The 27,913-nt window shown below is 40.4% G+C and overlaps 1 protein-coding gene and 1 pseudogene across 6 annotated transcripts in view; one reads left to right on the forward strand and one right to left on the reverse strand.

Moving 5' to 3' along the window:
- Window positions 1-1,479: 1,479 nt before the first annotated feature.
- On the forward strand, window positions 1,480-13,375 carry LOC111966020 (glutathione peroxidase 3-like; annotated as a pseudogene).
- A 175-nt stretch (window positions 13,376-13,550) lies between these two features.
- The window catches only part of tnip1 (TNFAIP3 interacting protein 1), a 42,156-nt gene continuing 27,793 nt past the window's right edge, over window positions 13,551-27,913 (reverse strand). For 2 of the 6 annotated variants that reach the window (XM_023990472.2, XM_023990471.2), the window contains exons 12-16: window positions 27,564-27,689; window positions 27,246-27,329; window positions 26,483-26,701; window positions 26,090-26,180; window positions 13,551-15,910 (exon numbers count right to left, since the gene is read on the reverse strand). In XM_023990472.2, coding sequence (XP_023846240.1) covers window positions 15,846-15,910; window positions 26,090-26,180; window positions 26,483-26,701; window positions 27,246-27,329; window positions 27,564-27,689 — 585 coding nt within the window. In that variant the 3' untranslated portion in view covers window positions 13,551-15,845. Of the gene's footprint in view, window positions 15,911-26,089; window positions 26,181-26,482; window positions 26,702-27,245; window positions 27,330-27,555; window positions 27,690-27,913 lie in introns of all 6 variants that reach the window. The other 4 variants (XM_070444303.1, XM_023990474.2, XM_023990473.2 and 1 more) reach the window with 4 other exon arrangements.

The raw sequence follows: 27,913 nt of genomic DNA on the forward strand, positions 1-27,913 counted from the left end.
ACGAGATGAAATGTATATTGCGTGAACCTCAATGATATATTTTGTTAAACCTAAAGCAAATATGCTATGAACGTCGTTTAAACGGCATTTCATTCTTACAACATTAAGGAAATGTCCTGTGCAACCTACAGTAACTTAAACATTGTATGAATGTCATCACAACTAAGCATATTTTGTATTTTGGGAACATATCTCTTGTAATGTACCCACACTGTTTCCGACAACCTATCGAAATGTTCTGGGAACATTTGAAGAACTCATAAAGGCTGTTCTGTCAACATTCTTGTAACATCTAAGGAATGTTTTGTGCACCCTGACGTCAGCACCACTTGACTGTTTTAGTGTTATTGGGAACCTATCGCTTGTCATATCCCCACAATGTTCCCACAATCTAAAGAAATGTTTTAGGATTTTTTTTAATGTTGCAACATTAGAATGTATTTTTTTTTCAACCTAATAGAAACATTGTAATAATCAGCACAACTAGACAGTTTTTTGTGTGTTTTGGGAACATATCTAGTTGTCATGTCCACARGTTCCCACAACCTAACAAAACATTCTGGGAACCTTTTAAAGAACTGACTAAATGTGTTCTGGGAATGGTCTTGTAACATCAGGTGAATGTTTTTTTGCATCCTAAAAGAAACAATGTAGAATCATCCGCTCAACTGGGCCGTTTTTGTGTTTCGGGAACATATCTTCTGTGTTGTCCCCACAATGTTCTCACCAGACTGTTCCCTCAACCTAATAAAACATTCTGGGAACAGATTACATTTTTTMGGGGGGAATGTTCCTGCAACATCAGGCTAATGTTTTATACAAACATTCTATAATTATAATGTAACCACGACTGGACAGTTTTTGTTTTATGAGAACATTTGCAGCAACCTAACGAATGTTCTGGGAACTTTCTCTGAACCAATTTGGGTTTGCTGGGTAGCCAGCTGGAGGCTCAGCTCACCATGGTAACAACTGAAGGAGGCAGTTAAATATCATTTCTTTTTTAAATATGAATGACATTTTGTATTCTGGTAGGCCTACTTCTCCCAACACATGGTAGTTTATTTAGTAGAATTAATCAATTGCATCATATTGTAAGTGCATGTCTGCACTTTGCAGTTATATTTGCCACATCAAACATGATAATGATGATGATGATAGACATCAGATTTATTTATTAAAAAATTAAATAAAAAGGTGTACATTCACCCTCTTTTCTCCCCAATTTCGTGTCAAAAGGCAGTCATTTGTCAGTGTGTGGTGACAGACTCTTGATATCTACTCTGCCATTTGTCAGTGTGTGGTGACTGACCTGTCTAGGTGTCTATCTACTCTGTAGTAGTCGTCAGCACTATAAAAGTGAGAACAACACGAACCCCAGTGAGGAAAGAAAAACATTAGAGACTGGGCTCTGGATTTGTATTGGCTGAGAAGGAAGTGTGCGTCATCTTGTTGTGGTTGCTTGGCGAGGGAGAAATCATACTGGACAGATTATAGACTACATCCCCGTGGAAGGAAAAGGAGCGGACATACACAGGTCCCTCTCACTGTCACGATGCGGGGCATGCAGGAGAGTCTGTGGGTCCTACCTCTGATACTACTGGGGCTGTTACAGCACTGGGCTGCAGGCGACTCATTCAGTCAGGTAATTCCTGCTGTAAATGGATGAATATATAATATAGCCTAGTTATATTACGATTGATACAATATAATTTCCTTCGAAAATATGGTCGGGATAACTAAATTGCGACACAGGCTAATCTTTTACATGTGTCATATTTGCTTTATCGTTTCGGTGGAGTAAAATATTATTCTGTTTATTTCACAATCCAGTGCTTGTTGTTCAAATAGAAATAATCAATCTGGGGACAAAACTAAATATTTACCTATCCTTGGAGCTTTAATCAGAACAACAGTTTTCAGCTGTTCTAACATAATTGCAAAAGGGTTTTCTAATGATTAATTAGCCTTTTATAATGATAAACTTGGATTAGCTAACACAACGTGCCATTGGAACACAGGAGTGATGGTTGCTGATATTGGGCCTCTGTAGCCTATGTAGATATTCCATAAAAAATCTGCCGTTTCCAGCTACAATAGTCATTTACAACATTAACAATGTCTACACTGTATTTCTGATCAATTTAATGTTATTTTAATGGGCAAAAAATTAGCTTTTCTTTCAAAAACAAGGACATTTCTAAGTGACCCCAAACTTTTGAACAGTAGTGTAAATTTTCTAGCTTTTTTGCAAATGCAACAAATTTCTATGTGAAAACTGAAATGGTCTATTTATTTATTTTTAGTAGATGCTCTTATTCAGAGAGATTTAAAGTAGTSAGTGGATACATTTTCAAACTACGCCTCCATAGAAATCAAACCCACAYCTCTAGCATTGCAAACATCGGGCTCTACCAACTGAGCCACGTCATCACATCACAAACTACTTGATGTCTCAATGTACTCCATTACTGTATTGGTCATTGTTTTATCTCCATGGTGATAGAAAGTCTACAGGTACAAACCTAGATGACCAGCCTATGTACAATACAGTAATGTACATTTACATGAAGTGGTTTGTAAGGATTGTAAATAAAAACYGCACAAAAAGTGGTTATTTGATCAAGAAAAATATTAAATTTGATGTGGATGTTTTGTGTTTTTGGTAAAAAAAAWTGTTTTGGTTTATTTCATTCAATTTCTGAGTTTTGTGTATTTATTCATTGTATTTTCATCTTAAAATACCTGATTTCTTCTTATCCCTTGCGCAAATAGCCTACAGCTGTGTCTGTCCAGAGCTCACTCTGGCAGGGAAACTCTGAGGGCCCAGAATAGTTGATACAACGTTACAAGTTCATTGTTGATACAACGTTACAAGTTCCTTCCCCCACAGACCGGTAGAAATGTTAAGATGAATTGTAAATTGACACTCCACATGAAAAAGGGTTGCCGACTCCAGGTTTAGCCTATTACCCACACCTTCGGGAGCATCATGGCAGGTGGGAGGAGGAGGAGGGTTGGGAATATATATTTTMTGTTCTGGTTATCTTGATCTCTTGCTCCCTCTTTGAGTCATTTGTGTGTCTTAATTATTTCATCAAACAGTGTGCTTAAAGCAGATGTGTCCAATTCAATCCATAGAGGGCCAAGTGTCTGCAGGTTTTCACTTTTCCCTTGTAGTTGATTGATGAATTAAGGTGCCTGATTAGTAAGGAACGCCCATCACCTGGTTGTCTAGGTATTAGTAAGGAACTCCCCTCGCCTGGTCATCTAGGTCTTAATTGAAAGGAAAAAAAKCATAACCAGCAGACACTAGCCCCTTGGAATTAGATTAACACCTCTGGCTTAAAGCATCAGACAAGCTCAGTGCATGTAGTTGATTTTATTAAAAACACATAGGGTGTGTCTATATATGGAAAAATARACGTTTACAAATTTAGACCAATCAACTGGTTGAAAGAACAGACGACTCTCGGTTGACCAAGATGTATTTTAAGCGGGGACAGCCCTAGACAGATAAATACACATGATTTATTATGTCAAACAAGGAGAATAATAGTGCTTACATTCTTGGTCTACAAGACTAGAGTGGTAGACATCACTATTGGATGTCATTGATTAGTTTAGATTTTTGTAGAAGATTGAAAACCGGGTCTACATGCATTTGGCCTATTTTCTGAGACTAACAGCTGATAGCACCACAAAAAAAGCACATGCATAAATGTACAGCAGAGAATATGCATAAATGTTTAAACGTGTGTGTGTGGTGTGTTGATCTTCAGGTGTGTTACCCATCAAAAGATGGCACCATCTATAACTACAATGCTAAGACCCTGAATGGGAGTCGTTCAGTCTCCCTCAGTGAGTACATGGGGAAGACCGTCCTCTTCGTCAACGTAGCTTCTTACTGAGGACTCACCTTCCAGTACCTGGGTAAGACTGTCTGGCTTAAGACTAACAGTATAACAGTAGGCTAACAGTTGAATTAGCTAACAGTAGGCTGACAGTTGAGTTAGCTAACAGTAGGCTAAAAGGAGAGTTAGCTAACAGTAGACTAGCCCCATGCTTAAGCTTGATCGATATACCGTTGGTATGATTATTATATATATATATTTTAATATATTCTTTTTTGTACTTTTACCCCTTATTTCTCCCCAATTTTGTGATATCAAATTGGTAGTTACACTCTTGTCTCATCGCTGAAACTCCCCTATGGAGAGGAGAGGCGAAGGTCGAGAGCCAAACGGCCTCAGAAACACATTCAGTATACCCTGGTATGGTACAGAAACGTTGAGACGGTATGAACATCTGGATACAGCCCAACCTTACCCACACTTAGTTTATCCTCAAAACCCCACAACCTGATTCACTGTAAATCCCTCTTACAATGAGCAGGTCCATGCATAGACTAACAGACTTGACTGACTGACAGGCCTAGATTCAATCAGATCGAGCGTTAACCGGCGTTAGCTGACACCCACATAACTAATGTTTTGGCAGTGACGGAGGTGGAACTGCATTGGAGCTGTCAAATCAGTGAGCAGCTGTTCTTGTGATCYTTGTCAGGAAGCCACACCTACCTCACTTGAGTTTGCAGTCAGAAGGAGGAAGTGTAGGCTATCTAGAAATAATGAGGCTCACGTAGAAAAATCATGAAACAAAATAATGAGAATTTCTATCAGCCTACTGGAGGTGTAGATTACATCTCACATTCCGGTGTTGACTTGTAAACAAAGGCTGCATGAGATTTCTGTGAATGCAACTCCGTGCAGCCAATGGCAAAGTCCGCTTTAGGTATAATGCCCGGGAGTCGCTTTTGGATTTGACAGCTCTAACGCAGTTCCAACTCCGACATGACAAAACAACCCGCAATGCAGTTGTCGGCTAAAGCGGATCTGATTGAATGAAGCCCGTAAAGCACTCTTCAACAAAGAGATACAGGCTAGTCCATATGTGACGAGACGAGGAAGAACTATAGTGTACGCCCTACTTAATGTACGTTGTTTTGAAATCTGATGTGTGTGTGTGTGTGTGTGTGTGTGTGTGTGTGTGTGTGTGTGTGTGTGTGTGTGATGTGTGGTGTGTGTGTGTTCTCTAAATCAAGAGTTGAATGCACTACACAAGGAGATGAAGGATTATGGGTTCACCATTCTCGGGTTCCCCTCCAATCAGTTTGGAAAACAGGAGCCAGGAGACAATCATGAGATTCTGGCCTCTCTAAAGTAAGTATTGTTTGTCTCAGAGATCCGTCAACATGAAAAAACGTACGTCATTAAACGGACAGATTTTGATGGGGGAATTGTGTATTATGCTAATTAGATTTGTGCTGGGGCGCAGACATCGACCTTAGGGGGTAAAAAAGACATAGTGGTGTATTGTATACGATATACATTACCAATGTTTTATTACATAGGGGAAATAAACCTGAAACTTGAAACTAATCCAATTGTCCTGAAAGCAGGGAACAAGACAGCAATACTTCTGTCAATCAATAGAGCTTATTTTAGTATGGAAAATAACATCTAAGGAACGATATACAAATCCCTGAGGTATAAACCCACTCTGAGAAACATACACAAACCCCTGAGGTATAAACSCACTCTGAGAAACATATACAACATTCCTATGGTATCATGTCCCTCTGGCCCACCCTAGACTCTACTCCTGGCCAGCTTAATCCCCATGTACACCAGACTAGAAACCCTGGTTTCACCAGCGTCTGCCTTCAGTATATTTGGCTTTATAACCTGGGTTGTTAACCTCTGGTGAAAGCAGAGTTTGTATGTATAAGAGGCTTAACAGTGTTGCGGTTCGTGTTCGTGTCACATAGTCTGTCTATCTAGGGCAATAGCTCAGTGAGTGAGGCTCCCATTAAAAAGGTCCGTTAAGTGGCTCAAAAGCATGTCTAGGCAATGGCAGTGTCCCAAATGGCACCCTATTCCCTAAATAGTGCACTACTTTTGACCAGAGCCTCATGGGGCCCGGTCAAAAATAACACACTATATAGGGAATAGATTGCCATTTGGGAAGCACACCAGTGATAAGCGTATCTATCTCTCCTTGGGTTCCAGGCATGTCCGACCAGGAAATGGATTCGTTCCAAACTTCCTGCTATTCCAGACGGGGGATGTGAACGGAGACACAGAACAAGGAGTCTACACTTTCCTCAAAGTAAGCCACTGATTAGGGTTGCAAAAATCTGGACACACACCCAAAATGTCCAGGTTTTACAGAAATCCTGGTTAGAAGATTCCTGGAATCATGAGGAACCAGGACTTGTGGAAAACTGGAACATTTGGGTAAATTTACCAGAATTCTGCCATCCTTCAGGTGATTGCTGTTGTCATCCTAGTGTACAGCGGGTCAATAACCCTTTCTGGGCYACTTACTTCCCACTATAATCCTGACTGAATTCTTGGACAGATACTGTGGAAGTGACAGTTGGCAAAATCACCCTGTAACAGATATGCAACTGGGTTACACAGAGTGGGAATTATATCATGACATTCAGGGGGGGGGGGCTATTGGGTGCACACCTGTTTTTAATAGGATTATTAGTAAAGACGTGTCATTTAACAGTAAAAATGTATGACATTTTAATGTGACATGAACACAACCAGTTATGTTTTCATCTGATTGTCAAACAAATCACTTCAAAAAGTAGGCTACCTGCGGCTGTACATGTTTGTCCACTCCAAAATAATTACAGCATCCAAACAGTGCACTGTGCATTTAAAATATGATTCTTTTTTACCTTTATTTAACTAGGCAAGTCAGTTAAGAACAAATTCTTATTTTCAATGACGGCCTAGGAACAGTGGGTTAACTGCCTTGTTCAGGGGCAGAACGACAGATTTGTACCTTGTCAGCTCGGGGATTTGAACTTGCAACCTTTCGGTTATTGGCCCAAAGCTCTAACCACTAGGCTACCCTGCCGCCCCCGCATGAGCCATTTGATGAATGGAAATAGACATCTGTTAAAAACAGTGTAATGACATTCGGTGATTGTCACTAGGCCTACTACAGTAGGTGTATCACAGATGCCAAGGGAAGTTGGCATGCTTCCCCAAAAATTTWAAAAAATATATTTCTTCATTATTTTCCTTCAATTAGCAAGTGGCTGGATCTACAGTTGAAGTTGGGAAGTTTACATACACTTAGGTTGGAGTCATTAAAACTCGTTTTTCAACCACTCCACAAATTGCTTGTTAACAAACTATAGTTTTGGCAAGTCGGTTAGGACATCTACTTTGCACATGACACAAGTAATTTTTCAAACAATTGTTTACAGACAGATTATTTCACTTATAAAAAAAAGAAGAGAATATTTCACTTATTCACTTTTCACTGTATCACAATTCCAGTGGGTCAGAAGTTACACTAAGTTTACTGTGCATTTAAATAGCTTGGAAAACTCCAGAAAATTATGTCATGGCTTTAGAAGCTTCTGATAGGCTAATTAACATCATTCGAGTCAATTGGAGGTGTACCTGTGGATGTATTTCAAGGCCTACCTTCAAACTCAGTGCCTCTTTGCATGACATTGTGGGAAAATCAAAAGAAATCAGCCAAGACCTCAGAAGAAAAAATTGTAGACCTACACAAGTCTGGTTCATCCTTGGGAGCAATTTCCAAATGCCTGAAGGTACCACGTTCATTTGTACAAACAATAGTACGCAAGTATAAACACCGTGGGAACACGCAGCCGTCATCCTGCTCAGGAAGGAGACGCGTTCTGTCTACTAGAGATGAACGTACTTTGTTGCGGAAAATGCTAATCAATCCCAGAACAACAGCAAAGGACCTTGTGAAGATGCTGGAGGAAACAGGTACAAAAGTATCTATATCCACAGTAAAACGAGTCCTATATCGACATAACCTGACAGGCCACTCAGCAAGGAAGAAGCCACTGCTCCAAAACTGCCATAAAAAAAGCCAGACTACGGTTTGCAACTGCACATGGGTACAAAGATCGTACTTTTTGAAGAAATGTCCTCTGGTCTGATGAAACAAAAATAGAACTATTTGGCCATAATGACCATCGTTATGCTTGGAGGAAAAAGGGGGATGCTTGCAAGCCGAAGAACACCATCCCAACCATGAAGCGCGGGGGTGGCAGCATCATGTTGTGGGGGTGCTTTTCTGCAGGAGGGACTGGTGCACTTCACAAAATAGATGGCATCATGAGGGAGGAAAATTATGTGGATATATTGAAGCAACATCTCATGACATCAGTCAGAAAGTTAAAGCTTGGTCGCAAATGGGTCTTCCAAATGGACAATGACCCCAATCATACTTCCAAAGTTGTGGCAAAATGGCTTAAGGACAACACAGTCAAGGTATTGGAGTGGCCATCACAAAGCCCTGACCTCAATCATATAGAACATTTGTGGGCAGAACTGAAAAAGCGTGTGCGAGCAAGGAGGCCTAAAAACCTGACTCAGTTACACCAGCTTTGCCCGGAGGAAGGGCCCAAAATTCACCAACTTATTGTGGGAAGCTTGTGGAAGGCTACCGAAGCGTTTGACCCAAGTTAAACAATTTAAAGGCAATGCTACCAAATACAATTGAGTGTATGTAAACTTCTGACCCACTGGGAATGTGATGAAAGAAATAAAAGCTGAAATAAATCATTCTCTCTGCTATTATTCTGACATTTCACATTCTTAAATAAAGTGGTGATCCTAACTGACCTAAGACAGGAATTTTACTTGGATTAAATGTCAGGAATTGTGAAAAACTGAGTTTAAAATGTATTGGATAAGGTGTATGTAAACTCCGACTTCAACTGCAATCACATGAGAAAGCATCGGAGTGAGCAAAACAGCACCCCTTCTGTCTCTGTATTTGTAGCCATGTATCTGATGCTGTCTGGCCAAAACGGGTATGACATGGGATCCTTACTGTAGCTCCCATAAAATCCTTATCGAGAGGACAACACAACCTGCCTAACCCTAGTTCTAACCATCTTCTAGAACTGTCCTAACCCATAACCTGCTTCTCAAACTGTTCTAACCCTGCCTTTCTAAAACTAACTGTTCTAACCCTGCTTCTAAACTGTTCTAACCTGCCTTCTAAAACTAACTGTTCTAACCCTGCCTTCTATAACGTAACCCGCCTTCTTAAAAACTGTTCTAACCCTGCCTTCTAATAACTGAACTGTTTAAACTGCTTCTAAAACTAACTGTTTCTAACCGCCTTCTAAAACTGTTTTAACCTGCCTAAAACTGTTAACCGCCTTCTAAAACTGTTTAACCCTGCCTTCTAAAAAACTGTTCTAACCTGCCTTCTAAAACTAACGTTTTAACCCTGCCTTCTAAAAACTAACTGTTCTAACCCTGCCTTCTAACAAACTGTTCTAACCCTGCCTTCTAAAACTAAACTGTTCTAACCCTGCCTTCTAAAACTAACTGTTCTAACCCTGCCTTTTCTAAAACTAACTGTTTTAACCCTGCTTCTAAACTGTTCTACCCTGCCTTCTTAAAACTGACTGTTCTTAACCCTGCCTTCTAAAACTGTTTTAACCCTGCCTTCTAAAACTGTTCTAACCCTGCCTTCTAAAACAACTTTTTAACCCTGCCTTCTAAAGCTAACTGTTCTAACCCTGCCTTCTAAAACTAACTGTTTTAACCTTGCCTTCTAAAAACTAACTGTTCTAACCCTGCCTTCTAAAACTGTTTTAACCCTGCCTTCTAAAACTGTTTTAACCCTGCCTTCTAAAACTGTTCTAACCCTGCCTTCTTAAACTGTTCTAACCCTGCCTTCTAAAACTAACTGTTCTAACCCTGCCTTCTTAAACTGTTCTAACCCTGCCTTCTAAAACTGTTCTATCCCTGCCTTCTAAAACTGTTTTAACCCTGCCTTCTAAAACTGTTCTATCCCTGTCTTCTAGAACTGTTTTTAAACCCATTATTCTAGAACTGTTCTAACCCTATAATCCTGTCTTCTAGAACTGTTCTAACCCTGTCTTCTAGAACTGTTTTAACCCTGTCTTCTAGAACTGTTCTAACCCTGTCTCTAAAAAACGAACTGTTCTAACCCTGCCTTCTAAAACTAATGTTTTTTAACCCTGCCTTCTAGAACTGTTTTAACCCCGTGTTCTAGAACTGTTCAACCCTGCCTTCTAGAACTGTTCTAACCCTGTCTTCTAGAACTGTTTTAACCCTGTCTTCTAGAACTGTTTTAACCCTGTCTTCTAAGAACTGCTTCTAACCCTGTCTCTAGAACTGTTTTAACCCTGTCTTCTAGAACTGTTCTAACCCTGTCTTCTAGAACTGTTCTAACCCTGTCTTCTAAAACTGTTCTAACCCATTATTCTAGAACTGTTCTAACCCTATAATCCTGTCTTCTAGAACTGGTCTAACCCTGTCTTCTAGAACTGTTTACCCTGTCTTCTAAAACTTGTTCTAAAACCGTGTCTTCTAGAACTGTTTTAACCCTGCCTTCTAGAACTGTTCTAACCCTGCCTTCTAGAACTGTTTTAACCCATTATTCTAGAACTGTTCTAACCCTATAATCCTGTCTTCTAGAACTTTCTAACCCTGTCTTCTAGAACTGTTTTTAACCCTGCCTTCTAGAACTGTTCTAACCCTGTCTTCTAAAACTAACTGTTCTAACCCTGCCTCTAAAACTAACGGTTTTAACCCTGCCTTCTAGAAACTGTTTTTAACCCCGTGTTCTAGAACTGTTCTAAACCTGTCTTCTAAACTGTTTTAACCCTGTCTTCTAAGGAACTGTTTTAACCCTGTCTTCTATGAACTGTTCTAACCCTGTCTTCTAGAACTGTTTTAACCCTGCCTTCTAAACTGTTCTAACCTGCCTTCTAGAACTGTTTTAACCCATTATTCTAGAACTGTTCTAACCCTATAATCCTGTCTTCTAGAACTGTTCTAACCCTGTCTTCTAGAACTGTTTTAACCCTGTCTTCTAGAACTTGTTCTAACCCTGTCTTCTAAAACTAACTGTTCTAACCCTGCCTTCTAAAAACTAACGGTTTTAACCCTGCCTTCTAGAACTGTTTTAACCCCTGTTCTAGAACTGTTCTAACCCTGCCTTCTAGAACTGTTCTAACCCTGTCTTCTAGAACTGTTTTAACCCTGTCTTCTAGAACTGTTTTAACCCTGTCTTCTAGAACTGTTCTAACCCTGTCTTCTAGAACTGTTCTAACCCTGTCTTCTAGAACTGTTCTAACCCTGTCTTCTAGAACTGTTCTAACCCTGTCTTCTAAAACTAACTGTTCTAACCCTGCCTTCTAAAAACTAACGGTTTTAACCCTGCCTTCTAGAACTGTTTTAAACCCCGTGTTCTAGAACTGTTCTAACCCTTGCCTTCTAGAACCTGTTCTTAACCCTGTCTTCTAGAACTGTTTTAACCCTGTCTTCTAGAACTGTTTTAACCCTGTCTTCTAGAACTTTCTAACCCTGTCTTCTAGAACTGTTCTAACCCTGTCTTCTAGAACTGTTCTAAACCCTGTCTTCAGAACTGTTTTAACCCTGTCTTCTAGAACTGTTTTAACCCTGTCTTCTAGAACTGTTCAACCCTGTCTTCTAGAACTGTTCTTAACCCTGTCTTCTAGAACTGTTTTAACCCTGTCTTCTTAAACTGTTTTAACCCATTATTCTAGAACTGTTCTAACCCTATAATCCTGTCTTCTAGAACTGTTCTAACCCTGTCTTCTAAAACTAACTGTTAACCCTGCCTTCTAAAACTAACGGTTTTAACCCCTGCCTTTTAGAACTGTTTTAACCCCGTGTTCTAGAACTGTTTCTAACCCTGCCTTCTAGAACTGTTCTAACCCTGTCTTCTAGAACTGTTTTAACCCTGTCTTCTAGAACTGTTTTAACCCTGTCTTCTAGAACTGTTTCTAACCCTGTCTTCTAGAACTGTTTTAACCCTGTCTTCTAGAACTGTTAACCCTGTCTTCTAGAACTGTTCTAACCCTGTCTTCTAGAACTGTTCTAACCCTTCTTCTAGAACTGTTTTAACCCTGTCTTCTAGAACTGTTTTAACCCTGTCTTCTAGAACTGTTTTAACCCTGTCTTCTAGAACTGTTCTAACCCTGTCTTCTAGAAACTGTTTTTAACCCTGTCTTCTAGAACTGTTTTAACCCATTATTCTAGAACTGTTCTAACCCTATAATCCTGTCTTCTAGAACTGTTTCTAAACCCTTGTCTTCTAGAACTGTTCTAACCCTGTCTTCTAGAAACTGTTTTAACCCTGCCTTCTAGAACTGTTCTAACCCTGCCTTCTAGAAACTGTTCTAACCCTGCCTTCTAGAACTGTTTTAAACCCATATTCTAGAACTGTTCTAACCCTATATAATTCTGTCTTCTAGAACTGTTCTAACCCTGTCTTCTAGAACCGTTTTAACCCCTGTCTTCTAGAACTGTTTTAACCCATTATTCTAGAACTGTTCTAACCCTATAATCCTGTCTTCTAGAACTCCTGCCCGCCGGTAGGGGACAGCTTTGGGAACCCCACCAGCAGGCTGTTCTGGGAGCCCCTGAAGATGAACGACATCAAGTGGAACTTTGAGAAGTTCCTGGTCGGACCGGACGGAAAGCCCGTGATGAGGTGGTTCCCCCGGGTCACAGTGTCTGAGGTTCGGATGGACATCATCAAATACTTCAATCAACTCTTATCCCAGTCCACCCAGCAGAACATTGACTAAGGTTTTACTGTGGATGTGTCCCAAATGTACAGTATTCCCTATATAGTGCATTACTGGAAATTCATTACATGAGGAATAGGGTGTCATTTGCGACTCAGCCTGTGTTGTCATCAGGGCTGGGGTCAATTCCATTTCAGRTGAGTAAATTGAAATGGAATTCATTCCATCCCCGATAGGCTGGATTAGACTTTTTAAAATAGATTTATTAGAGAACGCCCCTTTAGATACATGAAATCACAGTTTCCAGGGTTCAGATTAAACTTCTTTCTGGACTAAAAAGCCCTTTCAAATTGAAATCATCCAATGACCATGCTTCACATTATAATTTCAGGCTTAATCTGGATCAGGAAAACCAAAATGGTCCTATAACACTTTTCCCCCATCCTTTTCAACCCCCCCCCTCTTGTAAAAAACAGACAAACCATATGTAGAGTAGAAGGTCTAGAAATCAGTTGATGGTGGTACTGGGTAAGGGTTGTAGGTCATAGAGGAGGTGGCATGTTGTATGAAGGTGAGGCTTGAAAACAGTGATTCTGTGTTGCCAAGCCTGAGTTCTAGGGTCCAGGCCAGTCCTTCAGTGCATTCAGGCTGGGCCTGGTAACCCTGGGAGCCATACTACCTCCTCGTCCTACCACCCAGACCAGACGCCTGGTTACCCACTGTTGCTGCCTGACTAATTCATGTCAATAAATCACATCAATGCAACATGGAGCGTGGTGCTAACTTCTTCCTGTAAACGATGATGCCCTGTGGTGTGTGGCCACTCGCATGCTTTCACAAAATGTCCAGGTCAACAATGGTTTGTTAAGAGAATCTGTTCTTTTAAAGTCGAAAACAAAAACTTAAAAATGAAAATAAACACCAGAGTAAAATGTACAAAGACATTTAGGATATGTTTATTAAGCCAGTCAAATACAAAACGCCTCATCACATCAGTAAATGTGCTTTTGCCTCCTGCAAAACTCCAGAACTACAAACCAGAAAAAGGACAACCGTCAGAGGAAAACAAAGCATTACTTTCAAAGTGCAATTCAACTTTTAAAACGTCACCATTCAACTATCGGACCCATTCTGGAATCTGTCTTTGAAAAGAAAAGACTGTTCCAACTATTTACAGTGAACATTGTGAATTAAACACCCATCTTTTACCAGCAGTCTGAATGAAACAAAACGCAATAAGGATTATAATACGATACATATTTCAACCCTATATAGCGTTGAGTTATTGGTTTGATTCAGGAGGAGACACAGAACATTAGTTTACCACCAAATCAAAGCACACATCAGGAGGATTGGAGCTCTAGGGGTAGTGACCAATCCCCCCCCKAAAAAATCAACCCCATGCCACCTAAACTCCAGACACTAGTCGAGATAAAGCATTGGAAAGGTATAAGCAATATGGTAACAATAAATCCACCTTGTCGTACAATGGAGTTTTTATTGTTGCCATTTTGTCAACACCTATCCAATCCTCTCAGATCAACAGAAGTACCTGAGGTAAAAGGTACACGGCTGGGAATTCAAGCCGGCTCTATTGACAGTGTCACAAAGGTTCACAGGACTGTCGGATAGATACTGTAGATAGATCGGCGTTAGTATAGAGCTGCTGGTCTTAGAGGGGCATTGAGACAGAAGCCAGCTGAGTCAGGAATGGGACCAACACGGCACCCTATTCCCTATATAGTGCACTTCCTTTAACCAGAGCCGGGAGCAAGAGTAGTGCACTATACAGGGGATAGTGTGCATCTGGCGGAGGTGGTTTATCACTGGGCTGTTACAGAGGTAATGGCTGGCTGACTGAACCTTAGGGGTTAGTCGAGTCTCAGTTTTAAAAGCTTCATTTCCTCGCCTCTGACTGATGCAAAAAAGGACATGACTGACAGGTTAAAGCAATATGACGGAGACCAATTGTACCCTGTTAACGTGATATAAATTCACATATTAATGCACTTACAGCGCCTATACTGACCATACTGCTAGCTGAGCGCTCAGGCAGGCTAACGTTTAAAGTAACCAGAACAGGCACTACACATTACAGTAGTAATATCTAACTGTCAGCAGTAGGGAAGGAAACGAGACCAGGAAAGGAAGCCATTCAAGACTATTGTGACAAAGCCTGGGTACACTACGACCAATGACCCAATCCTCCAGACATGACTGGACAGCTTTGTGGGTAAATATGTTGAGGACGTGTAAATATATATATTGGAATCGATGATCAAATATTTAACCCAATGAAATCAAAGCAAAAGGTGCTGCATTGAAATGACATTGGTCATTTTTGGCCAATCAGGTGCTCTTGTGAGGGTGTGTGTGTGTGTGTAACGAACATACGATGTCAATAGCTACAATATATTGGGAGTACACTAACATAGAAATAACAGCATTACTAAAGACAAGTGATTTACATTTAGTCAATGCAACCATCAAAACAGTAGATTATAAATAAATGATCAATAATCACCACAGCCATGTTTTTTTTGGCATGATAATACCAGCTAAATTCACTTCCCAAGTTTGATGTATTATAACGATCACTTTATGAACAGTTACACATAGTACAGTTCTAGAACACCAATGGTACTGAAAAACAAAGAAACCACGGTTACGCTTCTATGATTCCAATTCCAAGGCAATTTATCTATATAATTATATATCGTTGGAATGAATACAAGTAGAATTGGATGTTACTGACATGGGAGAATGGACCCCTTAACCCTACAAGAKACAAAACAGCTTTGTAAATAAAAAATWAAAATAATAATTATAATATTTGCAGTGGGACGATCGTCAACAGCTGATAATCACATAGGTATATTGTTTTAATATTACATTTCGATAAATTTCAACCCATTACACAAAATGACTTCAGTTCCTGCATAGAATCATATAAAGCAGATATTGAATCTCCCCAAAAATAATATGAGGTTAAAAAAAAGAAAACACATCTAAATGGTAATATTGATGTATTATAATTCTGAAGGGCGAAAACAGTGTTTGTCTCACAAGTAGGCTTATAAAAGGCAAGTATCAACAACATTACAACAGGATATCTACAGTTCAGTAGGAAAATTATAGTTCAAATCACACCGGGTCAACTGAAAACTGATTCATGCTTCTACCACCCAGCTGGCTCCATGGTGAGGCAACGAAAGAACGAACGGTGGAGAGGCCCTTAGTGCTTTCCAGGGTCAATATTCTGTCGCTCTCTTTTTACAAACCCAGTTGCTGTGGACTGATCTATAGACAGAGTAGAGGAAAACGTTTAACAGCAAAAGAGACCATTTGTGAATGGATGAGAACAAGAAAAAGAAAAAAAGCGAGAGAGAATGGGAAAGCAAAAGAGACCATTTGTGAATGGATGAGACAGAAAAAAAAGCGAGAGAGAATGGGAAAGCAAAAGAGACCATTTGTTAATGGATGAGAGACAGAAAAAAAAAAAGTGAGAGATTTGCAAAAAATTTAATATGTTTTCCTGGTAGGGTTGCAAAATTCTGGGAACTTTCCCAACCAGAAATCCTGGTTGGAGGAATCAGGATTTCCTGCTTATGTATCCTTATTCCGGGTGATCTTCAAACCAGGTGTGAAGGTAAATTGTTTGTGCGTTTATAATAACCAATTCGACTGGGTTCATGCAAGTGACTGAATGATCGTGCGTGGGAGGAATCTTCACTATCAGTATCTGCAACTTGGCAGTACGCACAGAACATTGTTTTGAGAACGGAAAGGGATATCTCAGATTCAAGCCTCGTGAGGTATTGGTCAGTCACATGCATGAACCAAATGTTAATGATGACTTATTATGAATAATGCATTAGCTAAATCAAGCAAATATAACTTGTCTGTGTAAGCAGTACAGTGGTTCTTCCTTTAAAAGTTTTGAGCTTATGCTGTGACTGTTTGTGGTAAATTGCGTAATTCTGGCAACAACGGCTGACACTTACATAACGTGCCATAGAATACTGCAGCACCCCGCAATCTGTGCTGCAGTACGATGCAACTTTTAAAAGGAAGAACCACAGTATATACACAGTGCTTTCGGAATGTATTCAGACCCCTTCATTTTCCCACATTTTCTAAAATTGATTAAATTGTTTTTTACCCTCAATTTACACACAATACACCATAATGACAAAGCAAAAACTTGAGTCATCTTSGGTATGACGCCAAAAGCTTGGCACACCTGTATTTGGGGAGTTTCTCCCATTCTTCTCTGCAGATCCTCTCGTGCTCTGTCAGGTTGGATAGGAAGCGTCGCTGCACAGCTATTTTCTGGTCTCTCCAGAGGTTTTTGATCGAGGTCAAGTCCGGGATCTGGCTGGGCCACTCAAGGACATTGAGACTTGTCCCGAAGCCAGTCCTGCATTGTCTTGGCTGTGTGCTTAGGGTCGTTGTTCTGTTGGAGCAGGTTTTATTCAAGGATCTCTGTACTTTTCTCCATTCATCTTTCCCTTGATCCTGACTAGTCTCCCAGTCCCTGCTGCTGAAAAACATCCCCACAGCATGATGCGGCTACCACCATGCTTCACTGTAGGGATGATGCCAGGTTTCCTCCAGACGTGACGCGTGGCATCCAGGCCAAGTAGTTCAATCTTGGTTTCATCAGACCAGAGAATCTTGTTTCTCATTGTCTAAGAGTCCTTTAGGTGCCTTTTGGCAAACTCCAAGTGGGCTGTCATGTGCCTTTTACTGAGGAGTGGCTTCGGTCTGGCCACTCAACCATAAAAGCCTGATTGGTGGACTGCTGCAGAGATGGTTGTCGTTCTGGAAGGTTCTCCCATCTCCACAGAAGAACTCTGGATCTCTGTCAGAGTGACCATCGGGTTCTTGGTCACTTCCCTGACCAAGGCCCTTCTCCCCCGATTGTTCKGTTTGGCCAGCTCTCGGAAAAGCCTTGGTGGTTACAAACCTCTTCCATTTAYGAACGATGGAGGCCACTGTGTTCTTGGGGACCTTAAATACTTCAGAAATGTTTTGGTACCCTTCCCCAGATCTGTTCCTCGACAGAATCCTGTCTCGGAGCTCTACAGGCAATTCCTTCGACCTCATGGCTTGGTTTTTGCTCTGACATGCACTGTCAACTGTGGGACCTTATATAGACAGGTGTGTGCCTTTCCAAATCATGTCCAATCAATTGAATTTACCACATGTGGACTCGAATCAAGTTGTAGAAATATCAAGGGTGACCAACGGAAACAGGATRCACCTGAGCTCAATTTCAAGTCTCATAGCAAAGGGTCTGAATACTTATGTAAATAAGGCATCTGTTTTTAATAAATMAACACATTTCTAAAACCTGTTTTCACTTTGTCATTATGGGGTATTGTGTGTAGATTGATGTGGGACATTTTTTTTTTTATTTTTTTTTTTAATCCATTTTAAAATAAGCCTGTAKCGCAAAATGTTGAAAAAGTCAAAAAGGGTCTGAATACTTTCCGAATGCACTGTAAGAGAACTAAGGGGACTGCCGCGGCAGAGCTCACTTCAGACCGGTTCTTTATGCATCTAAGTTCGACTGTGACCTCTCCAGCTTGCTGTTAAATCATTATTAATTTAAGATTGACTTGGAGTGTCCATGTGTAGAATTTCCATTACATTTTGGCGTCTCGAATGGGATGATTGATTCTGACTGCAGAGCTCTCCAGTGAGGGTTTGCGTGGGAAACCCGTGCCGCATTTTATGAAGCGTGAGGGAAATTCCCGCCTGACCAAAAGACGATGAGGACTAACCCAGACCAGAACCTTACTGTGAGCTGCCCAGTTGAGGGACACTGCGACTGAATTTCATTAAGTCAATTTAAATMAATTTGTATAAAAATAAAGAATAAAACTAAACAAAATTAAGGAGGGTACCACTAGTCTTAAGTAATAGCACGAGGCGTTATTCTATATGTATGGGATGCGGCGAGACTATAGAGTCTATAGCATCTATGACTACAGACACAGACTATAGAGTCTATAGCATCTATGACTACAGACACAGACTATAGCTACTGTAGACAGTATAGCTACTGTAGAATCTATGGCGACTGTAGAGGAACCTTTGAAGATACATATGGCCGTGGAAGAAGGCTAAAGCTAGTCTTCTAGAAAAGACTAGAGCGAATAACAGTACCATGCCCCGCTGACAGCTGTCTGTGGGCATTTATTGGAAGTGTCTACGTGGTCTGCKGCCACTGATAATAGCACAAGGTGTTATTTTATATGTATATAGGAAGATACATATGGTGCATAGGAAGTAARGACAAGAGAATCGTTGAAGATGCAAATGGAGTAATAACAGAGATTACTGAGTGTGTTTGGGAATAGTACTAAGTGAATGTGGCTGTGAGTGCGGAAAGGATGTGTTAAGCCGATTTAAATTTGGATAATAACGAATATTATTGCAATTAAGTGCTGAGGGAATGAGAGCCGTCAGGGGACTAGCTCCGGTGTGAAAGAGGTGCGTGTCTGAATGAATACCCCAACCAGGTTCTGTGTGATCTGAGTCCACCACCGCCCCTCAATATACAGGTAGTGAGCACTGACAGGAGAAGCCATTGAAAAATCTGAGAGGGTAACAGCTGAGATGGGTAAGGGCTGTAACAATGAAGGCTAGAGTTTATTGATGCCCTCGGACACTGAGATTTCCTCGACCGGGATATGTGTACTTCTCTGGCTGGTCTGGCTGCACTCTGATCATTGGTGTTGGTGTGGATGTAAATATCTAAGTTGATTAATGTTATATAGGGATTTTGTATGTGAAAGGAAAGTGTACTATATCCGAATATGCTGTTAAATAGAACACTAGTGTAAAGGAGGAATTTGTGAAGAGTATAAATGGGTCACTAGAGCTTTGATAAAGTAACAATGTATAATGGGTTACCAGAGTTTAACTTCCTAGTAGAGACTTATTATAGACAGAGCACGCCATCTATATGGGGCTGATAGACAGTGCCAGCCCAGTTATAGTGAAAGTTGATCCAAGAAAGAGACTAGTCTTGAGAGCTAACTTTAAAAAAGGAAGTTCCCTCAAGTTTCTCTTTCCTTCTGAATTATCAGATGTATTTTATAAATTCGGTGCATTACTGTTAATCTTAAAATAGACATTTATTAAAGTGTGAAGCATAAAGTGAATATCCAACAGAAATTGGTAATACATCTATAGAGTAACATTGTTAGGGTAGACTAAAATGAAAACAATGCCTTCCAATAACGAGAAAGTAATGTTTGTTTTGTTTTTAAACCTTAAAATAGGGGTAAAAGCAGAACATTGTTTGAGAGTGATCCGTGTGTATTAGCAGTAGTGATTGGAAGGGTCTTGAGAGTCCTAGTTGAAGGAAACAGATATGGAGACAAGTGAAAGTAACAAAGTAAATAGCAATATTAGTGGCTTTCAGATAGCACCTTAATGACTAGAGACTAGAGTCTTAGTAATTTGAAGAAGTAAATGTTTCTATACAAGGTCACATGACGAACAGAAGGATTAGGCCTTGGGACTGATAATAAATTAGAGGCTGCCATCTGTTGTTGTGTTAGAGATAAGCTTCCTATGTACCCATAGATAGGCCGCCAGTACTCAAAGAGGCTGTAAGGGACAGTGGGAATATAATGAATAAGATACGCTTTTGACCATTTCCAATTATTWCTCAATTCGATAGTTTGAATATACCAGTGATTTAAGTAAGTAAGGTAATGTAATCTAAAGCAAAAATCTGTTTCCATTACGTGGAACTGTGTCCAGATTTTATGTAGATCCAAGAGCTGATAAACCAGCACCAACTTTTTGAAGGTCCTAGCAGATTTGTTAAACAACATATTTTGACTAGTTGATGTCACACAGACATAATGTCAATGCAACAGGTCAAAAAGATAAGATTAAAAGAGAGGGGGCTCTGGGATGGTTTACTTTAGAAGGTGCCCATTCCGCTCAACGGGACAGTATCGTGTGATGTGTCTGAAGTATAAATCTGTATACGCATGGTTTTATCAAGACTTCCTGCCCAGGACGCAGTAAACTGGATTCAGATGTTTTTGAACTGATTAAAATGTAGCATCGTGAAAACTAAGTACATGTTTATTTTCCGTGGTGGCAATACTGTGTTTGATTTATTGTGTGGGATCTTTTTTATTTTGGTTTCAGTTGGTTTTTTCAAAAGGTTAGAAAGGACGGCACCTTAGAGGGCACACTATTTAAAATGTTCTGAAGTATTTATTGTCCGAGTTTTGGTTGCACACATGTAAATTATCTTGATAAGTATTGTACTGAAAAACCCAATGTAAAATAATGAGTCTGAGGTACAGGGAAAGAAAAGGGAAATAAACATTCACTTAACTTCTCTAGGATAGGGGGCAGCATTTTCACGTTTGGATGAAAAGCATACCCAAATTCAACTGCCAGCTACTCATCCCCAGAAGATAAGATATGCATATTATTAGTAGATTTGGATAGAAAACTCTGAAGTTTCTAAAACTGTTTGAATCATGTCTGTGAGTATAACAGAACTTATTTAGCAGGCGAAACCCCGAGGACAAACCATTCAGATTATATTTTTTTTAGGTCACTTTTCAATGGATTTTCATTGGGAATCCAGATTTCTAATTGACCTTCTTGCAGTTCCTACCGCTTCCACTGGATGTCAACAGTCTTATAGAAACTTGGCTGACCGGTTTTTTCCCTTTGTGTAATGAAGAAGTACGCCATTTTGAACGATGGTCACTTGTTGTGTACTGTTTGTTAGAGGCGCGTGGACCAGAAAGCTAGCTACAGTTTGTTTTAATCCTGTATTTGAACACAGATCATCTCGTCTTCAATTTTATCGATTATTTACGTAAAAAAATACCTAAAGCTGTATTACAAAAGTAGTTTTGAAATGTTTTTGGCAAAGTTTACAGGTAACTTTTGAGATATTTTGTAGTCACGTTTCACAAGTTGGAACCGGTGTGTTTTCTGGATCAAACGCGCCAAATAAATTGACATTTTGGATATATATATCGATGGAATTAATCGAACAAAAGGACCATTTGTGATGTCTATGGGACATATTGGCAGTGCCAACAACAGAAGCTCGTCAAAGGTAAGGCATGAATTATATTTTTATTTCTTGCGTTTTCAGTCACGCCTGCAGGTTTGAAATATGCTTCTCTTTCGTTACTCTGTTGCTATCCTCAGATAATAGCATAGTTTGCTTTCGCCGAAAAGCCTATTGAATTCTGACATGTTGGCTGGATTCACAACAAGTGTAGCTTTAATTTGGTATCTTTCATGTGATTTCATGAAAGTTAGATTTTTATAGTAATTTATTTGAATTTTGCGCTCTGCATTTTTACTGGCTTTTGGCCAAGTGGGACGTTATCGTCCACATATACCCAGAGAGTTAATGGGGTGGAAGACCTCTGATCTCTGTTCTGACTTTTTGGTGAGGACTGATTACCCTCACTAGAAAGGCTATAGACATTGGGTGAGATTAAATGTAATATGTAACACAGATAAATTATAAACTTCTTCTAAATCATCATCAATAGTCCTGGTGTGATTCGGACCATGACAGTGAGAGAACGCTGCCCCTGAATGACAGGAATCTTGTCTCTAGTCTATATTATTATTTCCTTATGGGATACAATTATGTTTTTAGGGAGTTATCAAGAGTTGTAATTCTAATTAGTTTATTTTTTATTTAACTGGCAGTGTTGTTTTTTTGGGGATGCATGAATCACTATGGAGTCGGTGCTGTGTCTAAAGGGGTAATTACACCGTCCCCTGGGGGCCTTTGGTAAATATGCTAATTGATGTTTCACAGGCCTGCCTATAAAATAAGAAATATGTTGTGGTAATGGTTGACAGTTACTCAAAGGAATTGAAGTTTCCCCACCATCGTAAGTCGACACTCATGAACGAGCAGTTGTATGCACTACAGCACTAACTCCTATATAATAGAAAGTGTCTTACAATCGAATAGTGAGCGGAACAATTATTATAAACGAAGTTAGCAGCGATCTATCTATTTAAGAAGTGTGTCTTAACGACTGTCGATTTCTACTATTAAAAAGGGCTGTAGAGCGCAGACGGATTAATATCGAAAGAAGTGCTATTAGAGCGCTACTTATATAATAGAAGTGACCTAGAAGCATGTATCATAAACAAGAATAGCTTTAGAGCGAATTATAATAAAGAAGTGGCATGATCTGATCGTAACCTGTGGATGAAGAAGTGCGAAGAGCGCATTATAAAAACGAACTGTGCGAATGGGTAATGGCCTGACGACAATTATATAAGACAGTGTCAGCAGCGATCTATATGAGAAGGAGATTAGTGCCTGAGACCGTCCCGCATCATGTATGTATAACAGATAGGTGAGTTAGATGCTGTGACTTGATATATAAAGACAGTGACATTCAGAGCCGATGTTTAAAAGTCAAACAAGACTGAAAATTGAGACCCTAGGCAATAATCATACAGAGAAGTGCAATATAGACGCATTATATATAAGCTAATGTGTGTAGTGGCAAATTACTAATAAAGAAGTTGTTGGAGCGATTTATACATAAAAGTAAGTGTACAGCGTCATAAGTAATGCGATGGGGATTATATAAAAGAAGTGTCTAAGCACGTTATTATATACAAGAATGTTGTCCACAGAGCGATGTATCTAAAGAAGCTGTAGTAGCGTTTATAGGTAAATCTAAGCGAATGATCAAGTCGTAGCAGCGATTATCATAAAGAAGTGCTAGAGGCGCAATTATATAAACGAAGTGTAAGAGCGATTATATACAGAAGTGTACGCAGCGATAATTAAAGAAGATGTTCTAGCGAGCGATTCTTATATAAAGAAGTGCTATGTAGCGATGTATAAAGAAGTGACGAGCGATTATCATAAGCACAGAAGTCGCGTAGCATTAATATAAAAGAGTGCAGAGCCGACTACGGATATATAAACAGAAGTGCAGACAGCGATCTAATTAAAGAAGTTGCCTAGACGCGATGCATTATAAAGAAGTGGACTACGAGAGGCGATTTATATAAAAAGATGCTCATCCTTTCTTCTTTAGCTAGAGCGATTATATCAAGAAGTGCTTTCGTCTCAGAGCGCCATTGATATTAAAGACTAGTGTAGAGTGATTATATCAAAGAAGGTGTCAGAATAGACCGCCATTTATATTAAAGAAGGTGTGTTGAGCAGCGACTTACCATAACAGAACGTGCTCTAGCACCGATTTATATAAAGAAGTGCTCCCTGAGGAAGCTCGATGTATAATAGACAGCACGTGCTCTAGGAGCGATTACTATACAGAACGTGATCGTCTGGCTAGACGCGACTTATCCTATAAAGAATGTCAGAGCCATCATATATATTAAAGAAGAAGTGGCCGTAGCTCGCGCATCTATATAAAGAAGTGCGCTTAGAGCAATCTATATAAAAAGTCCTGTATGAGCACGTATATGTATTATATAGAAGCGGTGCCCCTTAAGAGCGTTATTATATAAAGAAGTGTAGAGCGATTATATAAAGAAGTGTAGAGCGATTATATAAAGAAGTGTAGAGCGATTATATAAAGAAGTGTAGAGTGATTATATGAAGTGTATTGCAGCCGTTTTGTTTTTGTCTTGCTTCAATACAAATCTCACCAAATTTGGTCTGCTGTATAGTTGAGATTTCTCCCTAAGTATTAGTCCTCTGACTCCCTGACCCGGTCACTCTGCGGTGAGGTCATCGATATGATTAGGGAGTATAAGCCAATTTGCAAAAAATGGTTTCAACAGTGTGTTGTTATTCTCTTTGACATTTGTCTTAGAAGTTTGTATTAAGAATATTAGTAGTAGTAATAGTTGGTCATACAGTGCATCGTTTGTTTGGATTTCCTGAATCAGAAATGCCCTAAACTAAACGGTTGTTCTGGTTGGTCCTCTCTCTCCCAAGCTTATGGCGAAGGTGGCCACAGATGGAAGGGATAATTTGACCAAGAACAGTTTGAGCCTCACCCCCTCTAACCGGCTGAAGTAATGGCGTTCACTATGGCCCTTCCCCATTTCTATCATGAGACCTGAGTCCGAGCCAGCAAACTGTACACAGCATTCAGTTGATAGCTATCAACTGCCTTTTTTCTCAGTAGTGCAACATGAGTCCACGTGGAGTGAGCATGGAGAGAGAGCCCATCCAAACGTCTCTCATGCTGCTGGCGTACTGCTAGGAAAATGGACCAGGACCGTAAAAGATGGTGGTGAGAGATTCGTCTGCTTGGGAGAATCAGATTATTCCCCAGATATTGAAAAAAAATTGGGACAATATCAAGGGCCATCCACTTTGAACATGTTTAGACATGTGTGCCATTGGGAGGACTAACTGTAAAGCTTTCTGAATAAGAAAATGTAGAAACGCCAAAAGATTAAGTGCTGTGAAGGAGGGGGGGGGTTCAACCGGGCCGTAATTGATTTAGGCTTGCCCAAAATTGTTTATTTGGGGCATCAGGTTGATTGTGGAGGTCTGCACACTACAGAATTGATAGTAAATTTAGACTAAGAATGCATCGAGATACCAGTCTGTCATTACCACAAATAGGGGCCGTGATGAGAAAAGTGAATGCTCGAAATATAAGATGAATATACTGTATGTCAATGTAAATGGACATTATGCCAGTATCAGTGTTTGCTAAATTGAGGGTCTGAAATTGAAGTGATAGAACCAACGTGAAGCACAAAGGACTGTCATTCTAAATTTGGGTTGATTCATTTACCAATAGTTCTAATTATGATGATTTGGAAAAGTGAGGCTTCTAGAGAGACGATGCCACTAAAATGTGAGGAGAGCCACTAGACTGAAGCTTGAGCTAGCTAACCTTGCCCCAATCTCATTCTGATCAAGGTTGGTGTGAAACTGTTATAAACATGTGTTCTCACTCTTCCCTGTGAAAGTCAATATGGTTTCTKGGTCGTGTGGAACATGTGAGTGATCATTGTTCCAGATGAGGGATTGTTGGAAACTGAATAATTGACTTGAGCAAGTTTTTAGTATGTTTATATAACTATATAAAGTGGAGCAATTCATGTGTTATGGGTTAGATGGAATGATTTATTGTGCAAATAGAGGCCAGAGGCAAAGAACAAAATGGGCTGCAGCTTGTGTTTTTTTGCTTAGTTTGCCTAATTGTGTTTTTAACATGCTGTGTATGTGTGTGTATTTATGATCTATTAACGGGAGTGAATCTAAGTTGAACCTTTATTATGATGTTAGTATTACCATACTAATTAGATTGTACAACCCAGAATGAAGGGTTTGAAGCGATGAAGTGTCTGGTTTTGTGTTGATTTCCGTTACTTTAATAGAAGTATAGAACCTTTTTGATAGAAGCTATAAATCTAAAAATGGCAATTTCCACAGATTTTGGAAATGTTACCAGAATTTTTCAACCCTTTTCCCATTGGCCATAATTTGTGTCAACATACCCGTGTTCTCTGGAGGTGGTCTGGATCCTTCCCCGGCTCCGGGTCCCCTGGAGCCTCTGGGCTGGGGGAACGATTGCTGCCACGGGTTTCCCTGATGGACCAAAGCAGAACAGAGAGCACAATGTCAGTCAATCACATTTTATTCATATAGTCCTTTTTACATAAGTTGTCACAAAGTGCTTTACAGTAACCCGGCCTAAGCCTCCAAAGAGCAAGTAGCTGCTTACTGGCAAGGGGGAAAAGCTCCTCTGTCAGCAGCTATGATCTAAGAGTAGCGGCTAGGGGTCCATTTGGGATTAGGTTACCATATTCACTAGGAACCAAACGGACCGACTACCTGAACTAGGCCAATAAGAAACACGTAATTTTTCGCTGATATATTGTGATACGGACCCTTACCGTTGTGAGGGGTGGGAAGTCGCCACGTCCCGGTGGCGCTACGCCGCCGGCAGAAACTGTTGGGTTGGTGGGTATCCTGGGGTGTATTGGCCAGCCGTCCAGCCCTCCTCCTGGAGCCACCTGCACAAAGGGACCACAGTAGGGAGGGCTCAGAGGGCCGTTCATGGTGCCTGAGGAGGGGTCTGAGGTACGCCTCTCCTGCTGCTGCTGGCCCTACCAGGGAACACAGGGACACACACCTCGGTAACCCCGGTCAGAGTAATGCAGGGCAAGCAGGCAGGTAGAGGAAGCACAYCGCCCAGTCACTTGGATTTRACGCAACAGATCTAGTTGATCTACGTCTGGAAATACGGTGGGGTTGTTTTCAGCCAGGCAGAGGAATGTTCCAGTAGTTTTGAGATATAAGATACTAGTTTTGAGATATAACTGGAGTAAAGCACAGCCCTAGTTGGTGCTCCTCAAAACAGAGTGGAAGGAAGTGAAGCGCAGCACACAGACATTTTTACTCATCTAAATCAGGAGAAAATCCATCCTATTGCTGTCATTACTTCAAAAGAGGTCTAAGTGCTAGGTGAAACTAGACTGATAGGTTTACCACCACAGCCATGTGAAGCCAAGCCCCGTCTGTCTGTTGGAGTGAGGGGTTAGCCTATAATACCTGTGCTAATTGACCAGGTTCACCACAGCTATTTGAAGCCAAGCTAAACCGGTCTATACTGGGAGATGAGAAGGGACTGAGGCCTGGTGACTACAGTACCTGTTTATGATGCTGCATCTGTAGTCTCTCCAGCTTGCATCTCTCTGTTCTCTCTCTCTGACACTCGTTCTGGGCCTGGTGAAGCTGAGCGGAACAAACCAACTCAAATTTATGAACAGACATCAGGAAAACCCACACATGGGAGGTGGAGGAGATGAGAACCTCCCTATTCAATGCAAAGTGCTGTGAAACAGTCTGTGTCCCAAGTGGCACCKTCTTCCCTATACAGTGCACTACTTTTGACCAGGGCCCARAGCATTGTGCACCTACATAGGGAAWAGYGMGCCATTRAGGACACAGCAGAAAGCAGCTCCTAACCTGATTGGTGAGGTTGGTCATCTGACCCTGCAGCCTCTCCACCTGTCTCCTCAAGTCCTCCTTTTCCTCGTTCATRCGTTCCCTGTCGCTCCGCTCTTTCCTGAAGTCCTCCTCAAAGATCTTCACCTGAGAGAGTAGATGCAGGATGATTACCTCYGATACTAAGTTGGTGAGTTCAACTTTTTTTCCCGGAAGACCTGGGACACCAGGTACGTGAAATCAAATACAATTTTTATTCTCACATGTGCAGAATACAACAGGTGTAGTAGACCGTACCATGAAATGCTTACTTATTACAAAATAAACTAACAATAACGAAGCTATATACACAGGGGATACTGAGTCAATGT

This window comes from Salvelinus sp. IW2-2015, linkage group LG6.2, assembly GCF_002910315.2.
Source record: "Salvelinus sp. IW2-2015 linkage group LG6.2, ASM291031v2, whole genome shotgun sequence".
NCBI lineage: Eukaryota > Metazoa > Chordata > Actinopteri > Salmoniformes > Salmonidae > Salvelinus > Salvelinus sp. IW2-2015.